At 40.0% G+C, this 18,603-nt stretch overlaps 1 protein-coding gene across 1 annotated transcript; it reads left to right on the forward strand.

The window, feature by feature from the left end:
- Window positions 1-147: 147 nt before the first annotated feature.
- On the forward strand, window positions 148-6,193 carry dcun1d4 (DCN1, defective in cullin neddylation 1, domain containing 4 (S. cerevisiae)). Its single transcript, XM_030132398.1, is given in 12 exon segments — window positions 148-181; window positions 184-231; window positions 1,537-1,607; window positions 1,718-1,757; window positions 1,895-1,982; window positions 2,117-2,205; window positions 2,339-2,409; window positions 2,759-2,850; window positions 3,017-3,125; window positions 3,371-3,475; window positions 3,567-3,669; window positions 3,763-6,193. Coding segments are annotated over 12 exon segments (900 nt in total). The 5' UTR covers window positions 148-153; the 3' UTR covers window positions 3,819-6,193.
- The last annotated feature ends 12,410 nt before the right edge of the window (window positions 6,194-18,603 follow it).

Genomic DNA, 18,603 nt, shown 5'->3' on the forward strand with positions numbered 1-18,603 from the left:
CGCTAACCAATCACATTTAAGACCGGGAGGGGTCTAGTTTCTTTTCTAACGTCTATTGACATGACATCTTGACTAGCAAATGGAGAGTAGTTGGGGGCGGAGTTTATCAAGGATTGCGTCCAATCATCGTCCGCGGGCGTGGTTTGCGTTGACATGGCCCGCCTATTGGCCGGTCTGCGGACTTCCCACAGACAGTTGTATGTTTCATAAAAATGCACTCTGATGCGGCAAGTAAGTAGTAACGCTCCAGAGGCTTTTCTCGATGAAATTACAACCCTTCACAGATGAGGCAGTGTTTATCGGAAGGCAGCGAGCAGTCGCTTAGTGGTTCTGTGTCAACTTTTAGCCCGTCGGTCTAGAGGATTGTAGGAGAACGCATGAATCCCGTGCTCTTTGCTGATCTCTTTGTATATGCCAGTGCTGTCTTTGACGACAACAAAGGAAGGATAGCAAGTGTAAATTCAGCTGCTTTGGTCACACATGAGGTCACGTTTGACTCAACACTTTTCCCGGAGTTATTTTTATGTGTAGCATTAGCGGTGCTCTGCTGAATGCAGCCAGCGTTAGCTGAAATCGGAAGGTTTTCGACAGTAATCGGTGTGTTGTGATCTTTACATTCGTTACTGAGGTTTACGTGGTGAATTTCAGGTCAAAGTCGAAATCAGCGTATTGCTTTTGTAGATCGGTCATTTTTTGGTCATCTGCGGACTGTAACAGAAAAGGAAAATTGTGACGCAGTTGTGTAAAACATCTTTCATTGCCTGCTGCTGCAGTGCTCTCGGGCTCTGCGGCATCTACATCAGATGGCGCAAAACATCTTCGCAATACTTATGTGCTTGTAGGGATTAAAATGTTTGATATTTTTAAACAATGTAAAATGCATTCAATCAGTTGGGGTAAATGTTGGGGGGGGTAGAGGGGTCTGGAAGAAATAGTCGTACTGTCAAGACTTGGGAGTTGTAGTTTTACATCCAAATGGAGTTGAAGTTTCAGCGGCCTTTTTGAAGGAAATGGACTACAACGCCCATAAGCCCAACTCTCTAGATACTTTGTAAACTCTGTGCAAGTTGCGCGTCTGCACTGCTATTTTAGGTATGCAGCTAGTGCTAGTATGTGTTCGGCAGTGTGTTCGGTTGTCTGGTTTTGGCCTTCGGAACTACATTCAAAGCATCGGTGTTTGATGACAGCTATTAAAGGCGACAGGACGTTTTGAGGCAAGATGGCAAACGCATGATCAAATCTTTCGAGTTAGCATGTCTTTTGAGGAATGCAGATAGTCACTCCCTTCTTCGTGTGAGATATTTTTCTGAAACGTAAACCTGTGATTGTAAGACTGGCTATCAGATGACTGTAGAGTTTGATTGCATTATTGGAAAAAAGAAGCAAGTTGACATTGTATGAACGGCTGCTGCTGGAATGATGTCACCTTCTTGTACCCTTGTACCCCCTTATCTGTTGTGATTAGGAGCATAAGCCAGAGTGTTATGTTTTAGTTTGCACTTGCCATGTTTTCTTTACAGTTTTTGTATTTATTAGATTTTCAGCTGAATTCCCACTTGACTACACTGGCCAGCATCCATAAGATCCACCACACCTTACACAGGCTGGTAAATACATAACATTGTGTGTATTCTCTGTGTTGTAGTTCTGAGAATGGGCATCGTGTATATCAATGTCTTGTTCAAAGTATATGGTATTTTTATGTTTCTGTTGGTAGAACTTAACTGAAGACGTTGGACAGGACAGCCACCCCTCAGGTAATACTATGAGTTGTGTTTTATTTTGATTTTTTTTCCTTTTTGGGCAGTTTGTTGTTACTGTTTTCATCTATAACCAAGTCTTAACCACATATGACTTGACTAAGAGCAGCTATTTTTCTGTCTGTCTTTTCCAGCTTGTTGCTCTAGAGCCATGCCTCCCAGGAAAAAGAGGAGACCCTCTGCTGGAGATGACATGTCAGCCAAGAAGAGTCGTCAGGACAGGTCTGACATCCTGTTCTTCAAGATTAAATGCTATGCTGTTTCAATATCACAGCAAGGCTTTTATGAAACATGATGAAAAATGAGATTGTTTAGGCAAATGTAATTCCTGATTAAAATTGTCCTTTGGTCTGCAGTGTTTTTAGGAAACATGAAACATTACAAATCCGTGAGGAGGACACATTCTCAAGTAAAAGATGCTTGGAATGGTTCTATGAATATGCAGGTGAATTTTTTGTATTTTAAAATACTGCTTCAAGAGTTACTCCACTATTAATTTATATTTTATAACTAATCGATGTGGTTGGAAGTGTTAATTTGATGCTATATGTGGCTTCACACTTGTCTCTCTGAAATAGGCTGTGATGATGTTGTGGGTCCAGAGGGCATGGAGAAATTCTGTGAGGACATTGGGGTCGAGCCAGAGAACGTAAGCAGCTTTTCATTTTCAATTCTTGAATATTGACACAAGTCATGCAGTTCACTTACAGCTTTATAATGGCAGCCTCTCTTTGTTTCTTCTTTTGGCTGCTGGTCAGAATAAGCAAGTGATTTTTAAGGAACATGTTTTGGCAGTAATGGCTAAGAATTTGATTTGCAAATTAATTACTGAAACTGGTAGAAACAGATCTAGATAAAAATTGTTGAAGCTGCTACTTATGTATGTTTGCTGGTTGAGTCCTTTTTAAATGATTTCTGTCTCACAGACTGATATTGTGTGGTGATGCATCTTCTATTTAAGGACCTATGTGGCTATAAAAGGTATTGTTTGTGCCCAGGTGGTGATGCTGGTTCTTGCCTGGAAGCTGGATGCCCAGAGTATGGGGTATTTCACCCTCCAAGAGTGGCTGAGAGGAATGGGCTCACTGCAGTATGTCACAGCTTTACCTATTTTCGTTTTTTGGGACTGATTTATTCCTTTTCTCCTGTTCGTTTTTTTTTTTTTTTTTTTTTTTTTTTAAACATGTACTTTGTTCTTTGAAGAGTCAGTGGGAGTGACATTGAGTGTATCTAAGGAATTTTTCTCCTGTTGTCAGGTGTGACTCCACAGAGAGGCTGAGGAACTCTCTCGACTACCTGAGATCTGTCCTGAACGAAAGCACCAGTTTTAAGCTCATTTATAGATATGCCTTTGACTTTGCTCGGGTAAGGATGAGCACTGTCTTTTTTTAAGAAGTGTATATAATCCTAAAACAAAATTCAGCTCAGTTTAGCAGTGAGGCATCTATTCAGGCAAGTCATTCTGATGTAGTGAAAGAAAATTAAATGTTGGCATAAATGCCTAGAGTTCAACTGTGCCACATATATTTTAAAAGCAGTAACAGCTGTGGGTTAAGGAAGTCGTGATCAACATTTGATTTCATGAAGATCTGGGTGTTTGGCTTTGACAGGAAAAGGATCAGAGGAGTTTGGACTTGAACACAGCCAAGTGTATGCTTGGACTTCTGCTGGGAAAGACGTGGCCACTGTTTCCTGTGTTTAATCAGTTTCTAGAGGTAAGATCCTCAAAAATGATCAGATGTCCCTTACAGAGGAGATGTATAGCACTGAATTTATTTTGATTGACTGTTATATGTTATTCCTCAGCAATCCAAGTACAAAGTCATCAACAAAGACCAATGGTGCAATGTTTTAGAGTTCAGCAGGACAATCAATCTGGACCTCAGTAACTATGATGAGGACGGTGCCTGTAAGTGAATGCATTTATCCACGTAAATATGGTGACGGAGCTTTGTGTCATGTTTCATAAAAAACTACTTTTTTTCTTTCTTTTTTAATTCAGGGCCAGTTTTGTTGGACGAGTTTGTGGAATGGTACAAGGAGAGACAGATGTCATAGCTGCGGAGCAAAACCGAAAAAGGAAAAAAAAAAAACACAACTGTGACAACAACGGCTATGAGAATCAACAACCAATAAGTAAACAATACAAAAATGGCAAAGATGTACGTCAGCAGTGGCGGTGGGTGCTTCTCGGTGAAGGAGGGGGTTCGGACTTTGGGTGGGCAGGGGTGGGGGCGCTGGGTTTTGCAGCCTGGGTGCATGCTGCCCAGAGCAGAACGGGCGGAGGGCTGTCATTGTGAACTTACGTTCCCTAGATGCATAGTGGGCAAGCTTGCAGCAATCCCCCAGCGGCATTGCTCTCTCTCACTGTGACATGTCATATTGCTGTCTGTGTTAGGATGACATGACACATCACACATGGATGATGAAAGCAAAATGGTATTGTGTGGGAGAAGCACTCCTCACCCCCTGTCTCCAGCACAGAGAAACCAACAGAAATGACCATTCATGCATTGTGTCTGAGTCTTAAACAGGGTCATGTTGACCTGGGCACATTAAAATATTATATTTCTGTGCAATGAACTTGAACTTGAGCTTTTCTGGACAGGTGGCGCTAACTATTGTTTGTCATGTTTGGATTTAGATAGAGTTCTTCAAGAAGCACACTGTGTCAAAAGGTTGAATGCAGGTTTCTGATGCCTGTGCCGTTTACTATTGATTTGTGCCAGTGTTCTCTTTCTCTTGGTTTTTGGTCCCTCCTGCTGTTTTGCTCCAGCTTACGCTAACCATTTGCTAACTCCCTGCAAAGGCTTCAGACCTCAACACCAAACAAATTAGCATTGCTGCTTACTTACTCTTATCATAGTACAGCGGTGAGCCACTAGTGCTCTGACAAGCATTTATTGGTCTGATGGCCAATTTATGTACCTTCGTTGTGTAGGTAAGAGTATTACTGTGCCTCAAAAACATGGAAGTCACTTTGTGTGTCCCACACACATACCAACAAATCTGAATATACAGGCTGGTGACAAAATAAAGGAAAAACCAACATGAAGCGTCTTAGTGCAACCAGAACAGTTCCCAAGCGCTGTGGTACAAATTTTGCAGGTCTGTGAACTCCACTGGAGAGATGAAGAACGTTCCTTCAAAACGTTCCCTCATTTGGTGTTATGATGATGGTGGAGGAATGCGCTGTCTAACACATCAGTCCAATAAACTCTCATAGGTGTTCACAGGTGACGTTAGATCTGGTGATTGTAAAGGCCGCAGCTTTCAATTCACATCATTTTCATATGCCTCAAACCTCATGCCCTGTAGACAGGAGCATTTTCAGCCTGGAAGAGACCACTCCCCTCAGGTTTCTCCTTTAATTTGTCACTTGCCTGTATACACATGTGCAGACACAGAAGACACACACACACTCAAACACAGACACACTGAGTGGTCAGGGATTATTTCAGGATGAATTGAGACTGTTTGGGCTGTGTTATAAGTTGACATAGAACTAGTTAGTGTCCATTTTGTCTTGATATGTGGTATCTGTTCTGTCTTCCTTAGTCCACTGATAGTTTCAAGTCTCCCTTTATTAGTAGCATCTCTCCCAACACTGACAGTGTTAATAATGTAACTACAGTGGAAGACCAGTGACCCTTTCTGGATGAGGTCCTTTTAGGCTTTGTAGAAAGGTAGGTTTGCTAAAAGCGTTGCTATGTACCACCCATAGGATCTAATCAAAACAATGGACACTGACAGTTTGGAACTGCGTGATGATGCTATGCTGTTCTTTTTGCCTAGTGTATTGTTCTTGTAATACATGTATAAATTTGTCTTTGGCTGTGGTGTGATGCTGAATCGTCAGAAGATTTAATATTTGCATGCATTGCTCCAACAGAGCCTTTTGTGAATGGATGAGATTTTTTGAAAACATTTTTGAAAACATGTTTTTTGTTTTGTACAGGAATTTGTGCAAGTGTTTTGTGCTTAATTTGATATTCACAATCATGTTACCGAACAGAAAGTCATGATTGTGACTATTAAGACCTGGAACACACCTGTAACCTCACGGTGGAACAGGAGTTCCCTCCTGCATAAACCCCATGCCCCACATTCTCATGTCATACAGCAGAAAGGCACTGCAGCCAGTTTATAAGATTTCATTTATTCAAAATGTATAACAGGTACATGACTCATTTAAATTCACTGCAACTGATACCAAGTGACATATTGTTACAACACATGAAACATCAGCATAATTTTTAAATGGAGGTAATTGTCAGATTGAAGAGAGTAAAGGTTTAGTATTCTCCCATGGCAATGCAGGAGGATGAACAGCCTTGTCCCAACTGTATATATGTATGTAAACTATGTGTCTATATGTTTGTTTTCAATATAACCTATGTCTATATACATAAATAAAAGGGTTTATTAACTTATATTTGGGCTCTTTAGTTAATGGGTCGCTCATAACATTACATCAAAATGTACCTTGCCAGAGTTTAATTTTTTCTACTTTTATATTCATACATATATTTGTATTCAACTGCTTGGTGTTTGTTCCTAATGATTTCATCAACAAATGTATTAATAATCCACCTAAATTGCATTAATACTGATTCTTGTTTCAAAATTGATTTTGCCAAAACATTTTTACCCATTCCACAATAGTTCTGTATAATATCTATATATATATATATTCTGTATAATTTTACTTCACACATGATTTAAAGAAAAAATAACAATGCTAATAATTTGCTTGTTTTATTCTTAAACTTCAGTAATATTTGGGGAGTGCAGGTCCTGTGGTGCATGTGAAGTCATGCTTTTTCTCTGTTGCAAATATGAACTTAGGCCTTGCTCCTTGCTGCTCTGTGAAGATGACCATGTGAGCTCTACTGCCTCATCAGGCGGTGGTGTTGCTGGAACAGGAGGTGGAGCTTCTTGAGGTGGTCCAGTGTTTTCATTAAGATGTCTCCTGTATCGGGAAATATTGTACAACATCTCTGCAGGGCTTCTCTCTGAAGTTGGGGATAGAAGTGTTTCTGGTGTCTGATAGATAAGACTGGTGTTACTTTGTGAACTCTGGTCAGCAAATAGAGGAGATTTATCTACATCATGTTCTATGTCCCATTCTCTTCTCTCTGATGACATGACTTTTAATGCACTGAGACCTTTCCTTTCCTTCCTGTCCTCGGATAAAGTCCTTGAAATGTCGTTTGCGCTCCAAGTTGAATTGTCAGACTGATCGAGGGCTTTGCTGGATGCCAGGGAAGCACTACTGGAACTAAAAGATGAGTATTTATGCATAAGTGTCCTATTGGTTGTCACCGTGTCTTGCTTTACTTCATCTTCACTTTCACTGCTGGAGGAGTCGAGGGAGTGGTCTGGATCTGTGGGGGGATCCTGTTGTATCCTCAGACTGGGTGTGGAATGGTCAGAGAGAGAACTACTGATGCCAGTCCACCTTATACTGGGAGGAAGGTCTGCATCTGCCCGATGTTTGGACTTTTGAATCTTTCTCTTGACTATATCTTCAAAGCTCAAACCAGAAGACGAATTATCCTGTGCAAGGCTTAGCTTTCCTGCTTCTTTATTCCTGTGCCATTGGCCATCAGTTCCACTTGAGGTGGATGTAGCCAATAGGGAAGCTTTGATAATTGTGCGCTTATACTGGATAATGGGCTCCTCTGTCAGAGACGTGAGTTTTGATGCATGACTGCTTTCACTTTCACTAAAGGAAGATGATGAATCAGTGGGTGGTGGTGACTGTGCCTTGATATATAGGCTCCGCTTCACACGAGGGATACCAGAAGTTAGGTTAGGAACCCTGTGGGATACTGTCTCATCCTCACTGCTACTGGAAGAGGATTCCTTTTGTGATGATGTTTTGATATTAACATCCCTCTTATTGTTACTGCTGGAAGACTGTTCAAACTGTTGCTGTAATGCTGGAGTAGCAGCAGTTTTTTGTCTGACCTTTATGTCCAGGTGGCGATTAACATGTTGAACGCCAAAACCAGTCAACACACTATCTTGATTTGGCTTTTCCCTATTTGTTGGTAGACTGAAGTCTGTTCTTAATGGCTCTTTAACTTTGACAGCGGTGTCAACCTGATCTTTCAAGCTTGTCTTTGTTTTTGAGCCACTTTTTTTCTCAGGCTCACTTTCGCTGCTGGAGGAGGAGGAGGAGTCAGGCAGAGGAGATGAGGGCAATCTGGGTGCTTCATTTGTACGTGACATGATGTCAAGACGCTTTCGAAATCGAGAAATACCAAGATTCATTGTGGCCCACCGGGACTGAAGCTCTTGGTTTGATTGGGGTGTTGTGTCCCTGCTGTCAGTTGTGGTATTTCTCCCAACGTCATCTGTAATGGCTATATATTTTTCTAATTTAACATCGCTTGTTTTAGGACTCCGAGAAATGTTCATCATTGGGGTTTTAGGAGTCCTAATGAAATCCTTTTGTGTGCCTTTTGATATAGCAGATTCTTGTATTCCTGGTTTGGCTTTGTGTTTCCTGTTTTCATCCTCACTGTCACTACTGGAAGAACCTGAAGACATACTGCTAAGAACTGCATCTGCTTGTTGTGATGGTGCTTTGATATTAAGACGTCTGCTGATTTGGGGGATACCTGAATTATGCAGCGTATTTTGTTGTTCAGTTTTTGTGATACCCCCATCATCATTGTTACTCTCGTCTTTCACAGTGGGTCTTGAAAGTTTGCTGTCAGTGTCACTGTTTGAAGAGTCCCCTAGTTGAGGTGGTGCTCTGATATCCAGACGTCTCTTTATGTAAGGATCATTGACATTTCCCATATATGTTTTGTGTTTTTCCACCATCAGTGGTCGATCAAGTACTGCCTCTTCCTCCTCTGAGCTGCTAGATGATGACATTTTCTTTATTTCCTCCATCTTTACTGTGTGACTGGAACTGCCAATGGATAAAGAATCAGGAGGTGGTGATGGAGCTTTGATGTCCAAACGCCTCTTGGTTCGAGTAATACTGGTAAGATCTACAGAGGGCCATTGTGGTCGTGGTACATGTCCTGTTGGAGATCCTTGAAATGCAGGGCCTGTAATGTCAGCCTGTTCTGGCCTCTGCATAACAATCTGATGTGCTGTTTCATCCTCACTGTCACTACTAGAAGATGAATCATTAAGTTGGGAAGTTTGTTTGATTTCCAGCAGCCTTGTGGTGTTCATTTCCTCTGGCAATGTACTAGAAGATGAGCTAGAAGCCAGTTTAATATCTAGACGCCTCTTTACATGTATATTATGTTCCAGATTAACTACAGGCCACTGTTCATCTGAGTTGTTACTTACAGTTTGAGATACTTTTACTGGAAGCTCTGTCTCGTGTTTCTGTATTTGCTCCGGTTTTTCATAGTATTTTGTGGTTTCATCTTCACTGTCACTACTAGAAGATGAATCAGGAGTTGGTGCTTTAATATCTAGACGTCTCTTGAGGTGCATGCCATGCTCAAGATCAATGGAAGGCCAATGTGTTTCAAAGTCATGCTTTTCTGTGTGGTGTGTTGTTTTGTCCTTACTGTCACCACTAGATGATGAATCGGACTCTGGTGATGGACCTTTAATATCTAAGCGCCGTTTAATTTTAGTAACTTGCTCAAGATGAAGGGCAGGCCACTGTGTTTCTGGGTCATGACTTACAGTTATAGATTCGTGGTTCTTAACTTTTGCCAAATAAACATTCTCTTGTCTCTGTTTAACTTTTTGGTTTGCTCTTTCATCTTCACTGTCACTACTGGAGGATGATTGAACCTGATGAAGTTGATGTCTTACAATGTCCCCTTCCTTTGGTCTTGATTTGTCTGTGTGTTGTGTGGCTTCATCCTCACTGTCACTACTAGAAGATGATTCAGACTTATCTGTGGGTGCTTTGATATCCAGACGCTTCTTAATGGATGGAATGTGTTCAAGATCAAGAGTGAGCCACTTTGATTCTGGCTCATGATCTACAGTTTTTGATTCTTGGTTTGGAAGTTTTGCTGAATGTGGCTTCTCTTGCGTCTGTTTAACATCATGGTTTACTCTTTCACCATCACTGTCACTACTTGAAGATGAATCAGACTCGTGTGAGGGTGATTTGATATCTAGAGGTCTTTTAGATTCTTTGTTTGGAAACATTTCCATGCCTGTCTTCCCTTGCTCCTGTGGCATTTGTTTTCTTTCATCATCAGACTCACTATGAGATGATTCAGGAGGTGCTGATGGTGCTTTGATATCCAAACGCCTCTTAATGGGAGTAACTTGGCCAAGATCGAGGGCCGGCCAAGTGTTTTCATCTTGAGTTACTTTTTGTGATTCTTGAAACAGAGGTTTTGAAATAGCCTCCTCCTTTGGTCTTGGTTTGTCTTTGTGGTGTGTGGTGTCATCCTCACTGTCACTACTAGAAGATGATTCAGACTTAGATGTGGGTGCTTTGATATCTAGACGCTTCTTGATGGATGGAATGCATTCAAGATCAAGAGTGGCCCACTTTGATTCTGGCTCATGATCTACAGTTTTTGATTCTTGGTTTGGAAGTTTTGCTGAATGTGGCTTCTCTTGCGTCTGTTTAACGTCATGGTTTACTCTTTCACCATCACTGTCACTACTTGAAGATGAATCAGACTCTTGTGAGGGGGGTTTGATATCTAGACGCCTCTTGATGGATGGAATGTGTTCAAGATCAAGAGTGGCCCACTTTGATTCTGGCTCATGACTTACAGTTTTAGTTGACTGATTTGAAAGTTTTGTAAAAATTGGCTTCTCTTGCTGTTGTCTAACCTCTTGGTTTACTCTTTCATCATCACTGTCACTACTTGAAGATGAATCAGACTCTTGTGAGGGGGGTTTGAGATCTAGACGCCTCTTGATGGGTGGAATCTGTTTAAGATCGAGAGAAGGCCACTTTGATTCTGGATCACTACTTACACTTGTAGATAGCTGGTTTGGAAATTTGGCCAAATGTGAGTTTTCTTGCTCCAATTTCATGTCTTCATCTTCACTATCACTGCTAGAAGAAGATTCAGGAGGTGGTGGTGGAGCTTTGATATCTAGACACCTCTTAACTACTGTAGTACCCTCTAGATCAGTTGCTGGCCAATGGGTTTCCACTTTAGTCTTCTTTTTCTGGAATTTTGTTTCATCCTCACTATCACTACTAGATGATGAATCAGACTTTATCGATGAGGATTTGGTATCAAAATGTGTCCTATTGGGAGTAACATTCTCAACATTATGAGCAGACCACTGTAATTCTGAGTCTTGAGTTACAGTTTTAGATTCTTGGTTTGGAAATTTCATCTCTTGTTTTTGTTTCACTCCCTGGTTTGCTGTTTCATCCTCACTATCACTACTAGAAGATGATTCATGAGGTGGTGATGGTGCTTTTTCATCTAGAGGCCTCTTAATTTGCACAAGGTCAACAGTAGACAACAGTATTTCTGCACCCCCCTTTTCATGTTTATTGATTTGAGCTGCGTTGTCTTTCAGTATCTCGCTACTAGAAGATGAAGGGGTGACTTTGAAATCTAAGCGCCTCTTGATGGAAGGAATATGCTCAAGGTCTAAGGCAGGCCATTGGTGTTTCATAGCATCAAGGGTTCCCATCTGCTCATCTCCAACCTCTTGCTTCATTGCAGGTTTTATAATTTCATCCTCATTCTCATCACTAGAAGATGAACCAGAGACTGACAACTTGGCACTGATGGTTTTTGGCAAATGGTGGTCAGTTAAAAGTGGTTTTGGTTTATTCATTTTGTTCTCCTTACCCAGTTTGAGGTCTTTAATTTCTGCTTCACTTTCACTGCTGGAAGAAGAAGAAACTTCAGACGGTGCTTGGTTTTCCAGCAGATTTTTACTGCTGGTACCACCCAAACCAAGACCTTTTCCCTTCCCTTCTTCTTCTTTTGTGTCTTGTTGAACTTTATAATGCATTTGCTCCTCATCACTCTCACTGCTATGAGAGGAAAAGGAGTGTTCTGCCCTCATTACTGGCTTTACATCTTGTCTGAGGGAAGTGTTAGTGAGCCCAGGATTAATGTTATGAATAAGCCTGTGATTTCTGTACCTTTCTGTGTCTTGCTCATCTTCCGAGTCAGGGTTGACGGTGTAATGTGTGGGCTCATCATCACTGACAGATGAACTTGAGCTGGACATACTATCAGCTCTCTGTTTATCTAGAGAGGGGAGCACAATGAGTTTTGGATCATTAAAAGAACTATTCACAATGCTGGACCTTGCAGATGTGCTTCGATCGCTAAAGTCAAATTGTTCTCCACCGTCCTGCCACTTATCATGAGGTGACCAATCTGTAAACGGCTCTGAAGAAAATCCAGGAATGTCATCTCTGTTGTCAATTGTAATTTGTGGCACCTCTACTGTTTTAACTGTTGAGAGGTCAGCTCTTTGTTGAATGTTGTCCTCTGACACCTGAAGGGACTTGGCTGTTGAGTGGTCTTCCTGATCCTTTTTGTCCTCTTGGTCAGATAGTGAAGAATGTGAAGAGTGTGAGGATAAACTGGTCCTCTCTGGGTCTGGGATGTGTTCATACTCCATGATGCCTGTATGGTCTGCACCAGTGACACCTGAAACATTCGGCTTGTCTTTTTCATTATCGTCTGAATCTCTATCTGTATGTTTATGTTTTTCAGCTTCACGTGGTTCATTTTCAAACACGTCATTATTGACACTTTCCTGATCTTCTCTTGCTACAGTATCATAATATTGCACTGTAATATTTTCTGTGATGTCACTGAATGTGACCCTCCTTTCCCTATGGGGTTGTATGTCTTCTGGATCTTCACCACTGGCGAATGCTTCATTGTCATATTGTTGTTGTTCTTCGGATGGGACAGAGTTAGGTGCAGAGGAACTTTTCTTTTTGGTGACTCTTCCCCAGAGAGTGCAAATGAAAGGTCTTGCTAGGACCCCAAGGATGAAGGCTATTAGAAATGTGATGAATACAGACAAACACACAGCAAGAGCCAAATGAGACTGAGAAACTGCTCTATTCTGACCCATCCGGTTCAAAGTGTCTGGTGGGATTATTTCTTGACTGTATTGAGGTAAACTTCTTGCTTTTCTTTTTGTTCCTCTGGTTTCATTGATTTGAAGATTATACACTGACATAATTTTTTGTTCTGATTCAGACACACATACATATAGTCCTGTATAAGCCTCTGTGATGTCACTGATGAGCAGACCACCCTCAGGTTGGATCACTGATGCTTGACCATTGGGGGTCCACCACAATGGATCTGCAAGAGACAAAACAGACAATATTTACGGTCAGTTTAACCAACTTGAAGCAAACTCCACACTTCTAGGATGAGTGTGATTAGATTTTATTAGCAAATTAAATGAAAGGTATTATTTGAATGAATGACCTTGTGTGAAGCAAGTCAGCAGTATCTCAGAGCCCTTGTTGACTGTCATATCTTGGTGGAGCTTTGGCCTGTTTTCAGCATCATAGCAGTTCAGGTCTTCCTTTGGTACCTGTAGCAGGTCTCTACCTGAGTGGGCTGAGGGAGAAGCACACACCACGCTCCAAGTCTGAAGACCTTTCCTGCTGTCATAGGCCATCCAGCTTTGTAGACTGAGCATGTTACAGTCGCACTGCCAACTGTTTCCACTCAGCCTTACATCTACTCCCAAGTTGCGAAGAAAAGGGTACGTCAGTGGATGAAGGCGGGTCAACATGTTGAAGCTCAGATCAAGAACCTTGGAGAGGATGCAGTTTGATTGTAAAACACATGTCAAGGCAATGATTAAATTAACATGCACAATATTTTAGTTTAGACAATAAAGCCACTACTCCTACTAAGCTGGTGAAAATGTATATTCTATTAATATTATTGTTTATATTTAGCATACTCCAAGAACAATGCCCAAAGATGTTGTTTTTTTAGTTAAAATACAGAAAAGTGTCTGGAGCGGCTTGTACATTTTCCTTCTTTCCATCACATTGTGGTATTTACCTGTAGATGAATTACTCAACCCATGCAAATACAGCCTCAGTCTTTCATTTCTTAAACTTTCTTAAATAGGTTGATATTGCAACATTTACACATATTAAAAAAAAAACCTGTTGACATCAAGTCTGTCCTAATATTTTAAAGTTAGTGTTTCTCTGTCTGATCAGAAATGTTGTCATTTTTTTGCCCATACAGTACACATCTGCTTCTGCCTCCTCTGTTTGGATACGACTCACAGAGCTGACGTAAACAGATAAGAGGTCATGTGTCACTGAGATAAATATTTCAAATCCACCTAAATTGCATCATCATATCTAACATCTCCTAATCCGGCAATGCTACATTTGGAACAAGGCAGAATATTTAAAGCACATCCCTTTGCCTGGCCTGTGTTAATTTTGGAATATTGTTGGATTAATAACTGAATATTAGTGCGCATGTAAACACAAGGCTGCTATTTTTGTTACAACAATTGTACCTTTGTATTCCATAAACAATTTTCTGTGTTTCCTCTAAATTTGGCCACTAAGGAAAATGATAGAGACAAAGACAACACACTTGGGAAAATTGTGAAAACAAAACAAAAAAAATCCATCACCTTGAGCTGGTCTAAATGCTGGAACATCTGTGGATGGATGTTTGTGATGAGGTTGTTTTGCAGGTGTAGCTCTTTTAGCTGCTGAAGACTTCTGAAATCTTCTGATTGCAGAGTAGAGATCCTGTTGAAGGAGAGCTGCAGGACCTGGAGGGATGTGCAGTATTGCAGTCCTGGGTGATGGAAAACAAGACCTCTAATGAAAACAGCAATAACTACTAGGAATATCCTGTTATAGTAACAGGAAGTAAGAATAGGTTGGTTTGTCTCTTGTTTCCTCAATCACTCAAAAGCTTTACATTCTGAAGTCGTGCACAAGCTTAAAAGTACTTGTAGCTCTAATGTCAGTTATAACTGTATTCTATAGGTTATAGCTATAAGCCTGCAGCTGTGGATTTATAAGGAAAATAAGTGGACACTGCAAAAATCAATAGCTATCCCATAGCTGGATTAGGAATTCACATTCACCTTGCTTGTTTTTTTTTTTTTTTTTTTTTACTGCGAACACTTAGAATATGACTAATTAGGGGCAAAGAATTTTTCTGTGGTGCTCAGTCTCCCCTGCTGTCTTCTCCTTTTCAGTAGCCTGACACAATCTCACTGAGACTGCTGGGCTGAAGTAAGGCACTGTGGGCCTGTGCTTCATTAAAGAGGCACTGAGGTTTCTGTGAGCTGAATACCAAGCAGGAAAGAAAGAGTCTATGAGTGTCAACACAGCTCTCGCTAAGTAAATGGGGTGTCCACACATGCCTTAACAGAACCATGGTGAACGCATTGCTTTAAAACGCACATATGTTAAACCAAGTGTAAGGAATTCTTTTAACACAAAGGAAAATGTAAAATTCAAGCTGCTTGTTTACACCTTTCTGGAGACTCTGGGATGTCGATAAAAGCTGTGGCTGGTTAAAAGCTGTACGGTGTCTTTATCTGCAGAGGTTTAATCATTGCTGAGCAAAGCAAAGTACTAAAGATAAAGGATATCGATGAGAGTGTGTGATTTAATGCAAAAATCTAATAAAGCACACATACACCTCGTACATTCCAATATCATGAAAGAGTAAGTGAACTTTGTACTGCGTTCACCTGTTTCTATGCATCATTTAGTGTAGGAGGAGGGCATTTAAGTCAGCATCATACTGTAGTTTCTCAATGGCATACCAGAGGTTATTTAAGGTTTACATCAGCCAACACTGCATTATCAGACTTGCTATCAATATGTCAATTTATGTCCCCTAACTCTGACAAGCTGTTAAGAAACAATTGCATAATAATTTGTGCTGTCACATTTTCAACGTGAGAAAAAGAAAACCTTGTAAATAAGGAAAACAGCATGAACATATGGTGCACAAGAGGTGTCGTTACATTCACAAATGTCTTTGCTATTTCATTAAAATATAAGGAAAGGAGCACTTCAGTTATTATACTTACACATTACAGTCAGAATTAAGTGTGTATGTTATTGCATAGAAATGATGCAGTCTGCAAATGTCCATCCACACTTAATTTTACAGTGCTTTTGTAATTTGGATTTGTAGTTCAGGTGGGCTGCAAATTTAGAATTATTTAATGTGAAAATGCAAATATACTTTCATTAAGTATATACACATTGGTGGAATGTATCTACAGATATTCACTATCCTTCAATACAATGCTTAAGTACATTTTAAGGTAAATGTGCTTTACTTGACTACTTTCATCTTATGCATCAGTAAATTTATGTTCCACTGCATCTCAAAGGCAAATGTTTTTTTCTCTCCACTGCATTTGTTTGATAGGTTTGGTTACTATACAAATTATATTTTTTCATGTCCTTCCAGTCCAGTGAAAATGACATAACCCCAAATGTCTTGATTGTGAATGTTTGTGATAAGCTGAAGTGTTTTTTTTTTACAGTTTGAGAGAGTCCCTCATGGAGTACTAGGAAAATGCATCATCGTAAAGCTGAATGAAAACAGGGTCATAAAGAGGTTATAAAATGTTGACTTTTTTTTTTTTTAATTATTATAGATAACCATGTAGACACCTTTTTTGATGCACTGCTGTAGATTTAAGTGCCCAAGATTATATAACAGTGGATCCCAAACAGCTTGTGACCCAAAAACTCTATTTCATTTATTTCATGTCTCTGTAAGAGAATTGAGTGAATTGAATGCATATTGTAATCTATTGTCATATTTTATTTTTATTTTTTTATTTTTTTTTGGGGGGGGGGGGGGGTCCTTTATGTTGTTCTCATCATATTTTGTTTTTTAAATCCTTTTAACCTTTTTTTTTTGTCTTTCACGTCATTTTCATGTTGTTGTATCTGGGTTGATTAAGCTTCTCTACTTTTCATGTGTTCTTTTTGTCAACTATTATACACTCTACCAGAAAACACTCTTCTTCTGTTTTAAGTGGGTGACTGCAGTGATTGCATATATCATCTTGTGTGTTGTGTATTTAACGCAACCCAATAAAGACAGCTATGCAGCCCATTTTGGGTCCTGATCCTAAGTTTTGTGAAAATCATATAAATAAGGTAGTTAAAATATACAGCTGAAACTTATTATACTGCAGTATAATACAATATATACATAATGCAGCAGTAATAAGTGGTGCCAGGCACAACAAATCCCGCCCCTCGCACGTATTATAGCTTATTTTGGCATTGATCCAGCTGATGTCATCATGTCTATGCATGTGTTGATGTCAGCTTATCAATTGCCTCTATACATGTGCCAAGTTTGAAGTAAATTGAAACAAAATGGATGTTTTTATAGACATGTGAAATTTCACCCATTATAAGTAAATAGGAGAGGAAAAAATATTTTTAAAATTCATAAAAAATTTTAACTTTGACCAATATGTAACGACATCTGTTCTGGTTCACTGGCAATCTAAAAAAACAATTTGGTATGAATTCAACAAACAGTTTTGCTGCTACAGACATTTGAAATTTCGCCCATTATAAGTAAATCACAAAAAAAAAGATTTAAAAAATTCATTAAAAATTTTAACTTTGATCTACTGTTCCCAAGATGTAACCACACCTATTCTGGTTCACTGGCAATCTATAAACCCAATTTGGTATAAATTCAACCAATACTTCAAACAAACAAAACAAACAAACAAACAAACCGAACCAAAACCAATACCCCTTGCCTCCCCTTCAGGGTGTGGGGTAACAATGAATGCAAAAACATGTATAGAACAACACACTAACAGCAAACTATTACATCATGACTACTTTTACTTTTCATATTTATTTACATGTATACATATAACAACTGATATGGATAATGAACAAAGAGCATGTGACAACTACACAATATTCCTGGTGGTGATTTAATAAGATTACTCTCATTGTCCATTCTGTTCTTGTGCTATGACTACTGTTTTATATGCGGCTGTACAACCACACTGTATAACTCTGACTCACCCTCTGGGAGCTCCACTAGTTGATTCCTTTCAACAGATAGCAGCTGCAGGGTGGGGGCCCAACATATGAACCTCCATCTCCACCATGGTCTCAAACGAAGTACACCTCTGTCCCTGAAATACTGGCCTTCCAAGTTTCTCTTTATGCAGAGAGACAAGTGTGTGATGCTGTTGTTTCCCAGCCATACTTTCTGGAGCTTATGATGTGGCTGATGGAGTGTGAACGACTTGAGTAGGTTATGAGACAAGTCCAGCTCAGTGACAGAGTCTTGGATCTGTTGTGGCACCAGTGAGAGACCAGAAGAAGAACAGTTCAGGAGGGAATCTCTTTGACAGGTACAAGACTCTGGACAGAGTGGCAGTGGAGAGGAGCGATGTAGCCCAGGGGAGATGAGGAGGAGCACAGCAGCTAATACCAGCCCTTGTGCCAGTGCCATCACAACCTGGCCTGAAAACACACTGATCATCAATGACACTTATAAACTTCACTCAAAAAAGTAATGACAAGATTCATATTTACAAGGCTGATAAATGTCATTAAAATCCAAACTAAAGGTATCATTTTCACAGAATCCATGATATTATATTGTAGGAAAATGTAAACGATCTCAAGGCAAACCCATCAGAAAACAGTTACTTCATCAAGAATATCAAACTCACCTGTATTTTGTGGACTGGAAAACTTGTGACTCTCGTTTGACACCCAGAGCACTTTCAGTATGTTAACTCTGACTGTCTCCAGCAGTTACTGATCAAAGTCTGAAGTATTTTGCTGCGTCTAGCTTAACATGTACCTGCCCAAAGATGCCATTCTGTGATTCATTCAATCATTTACATGTCTGGTTAATGTCTT

The sequence above is a fragment of the Sphaeramia orbicularis genome, chromosome 4 (assembly GCF_902148855.1).
Source record: "Sphaeramia orbicularis chromosome 4, fSphaOr1.1, whole genome shotgun sequence".
In the NCBI taxonomy this organism is placed as follows: domain Eukaryota; kingdom Metazoa; phylum Chordata; class Actinopteri; order Kurtiformes; family Apogonidae; genus Sphaeramia; species Sphaeramia orbicularis.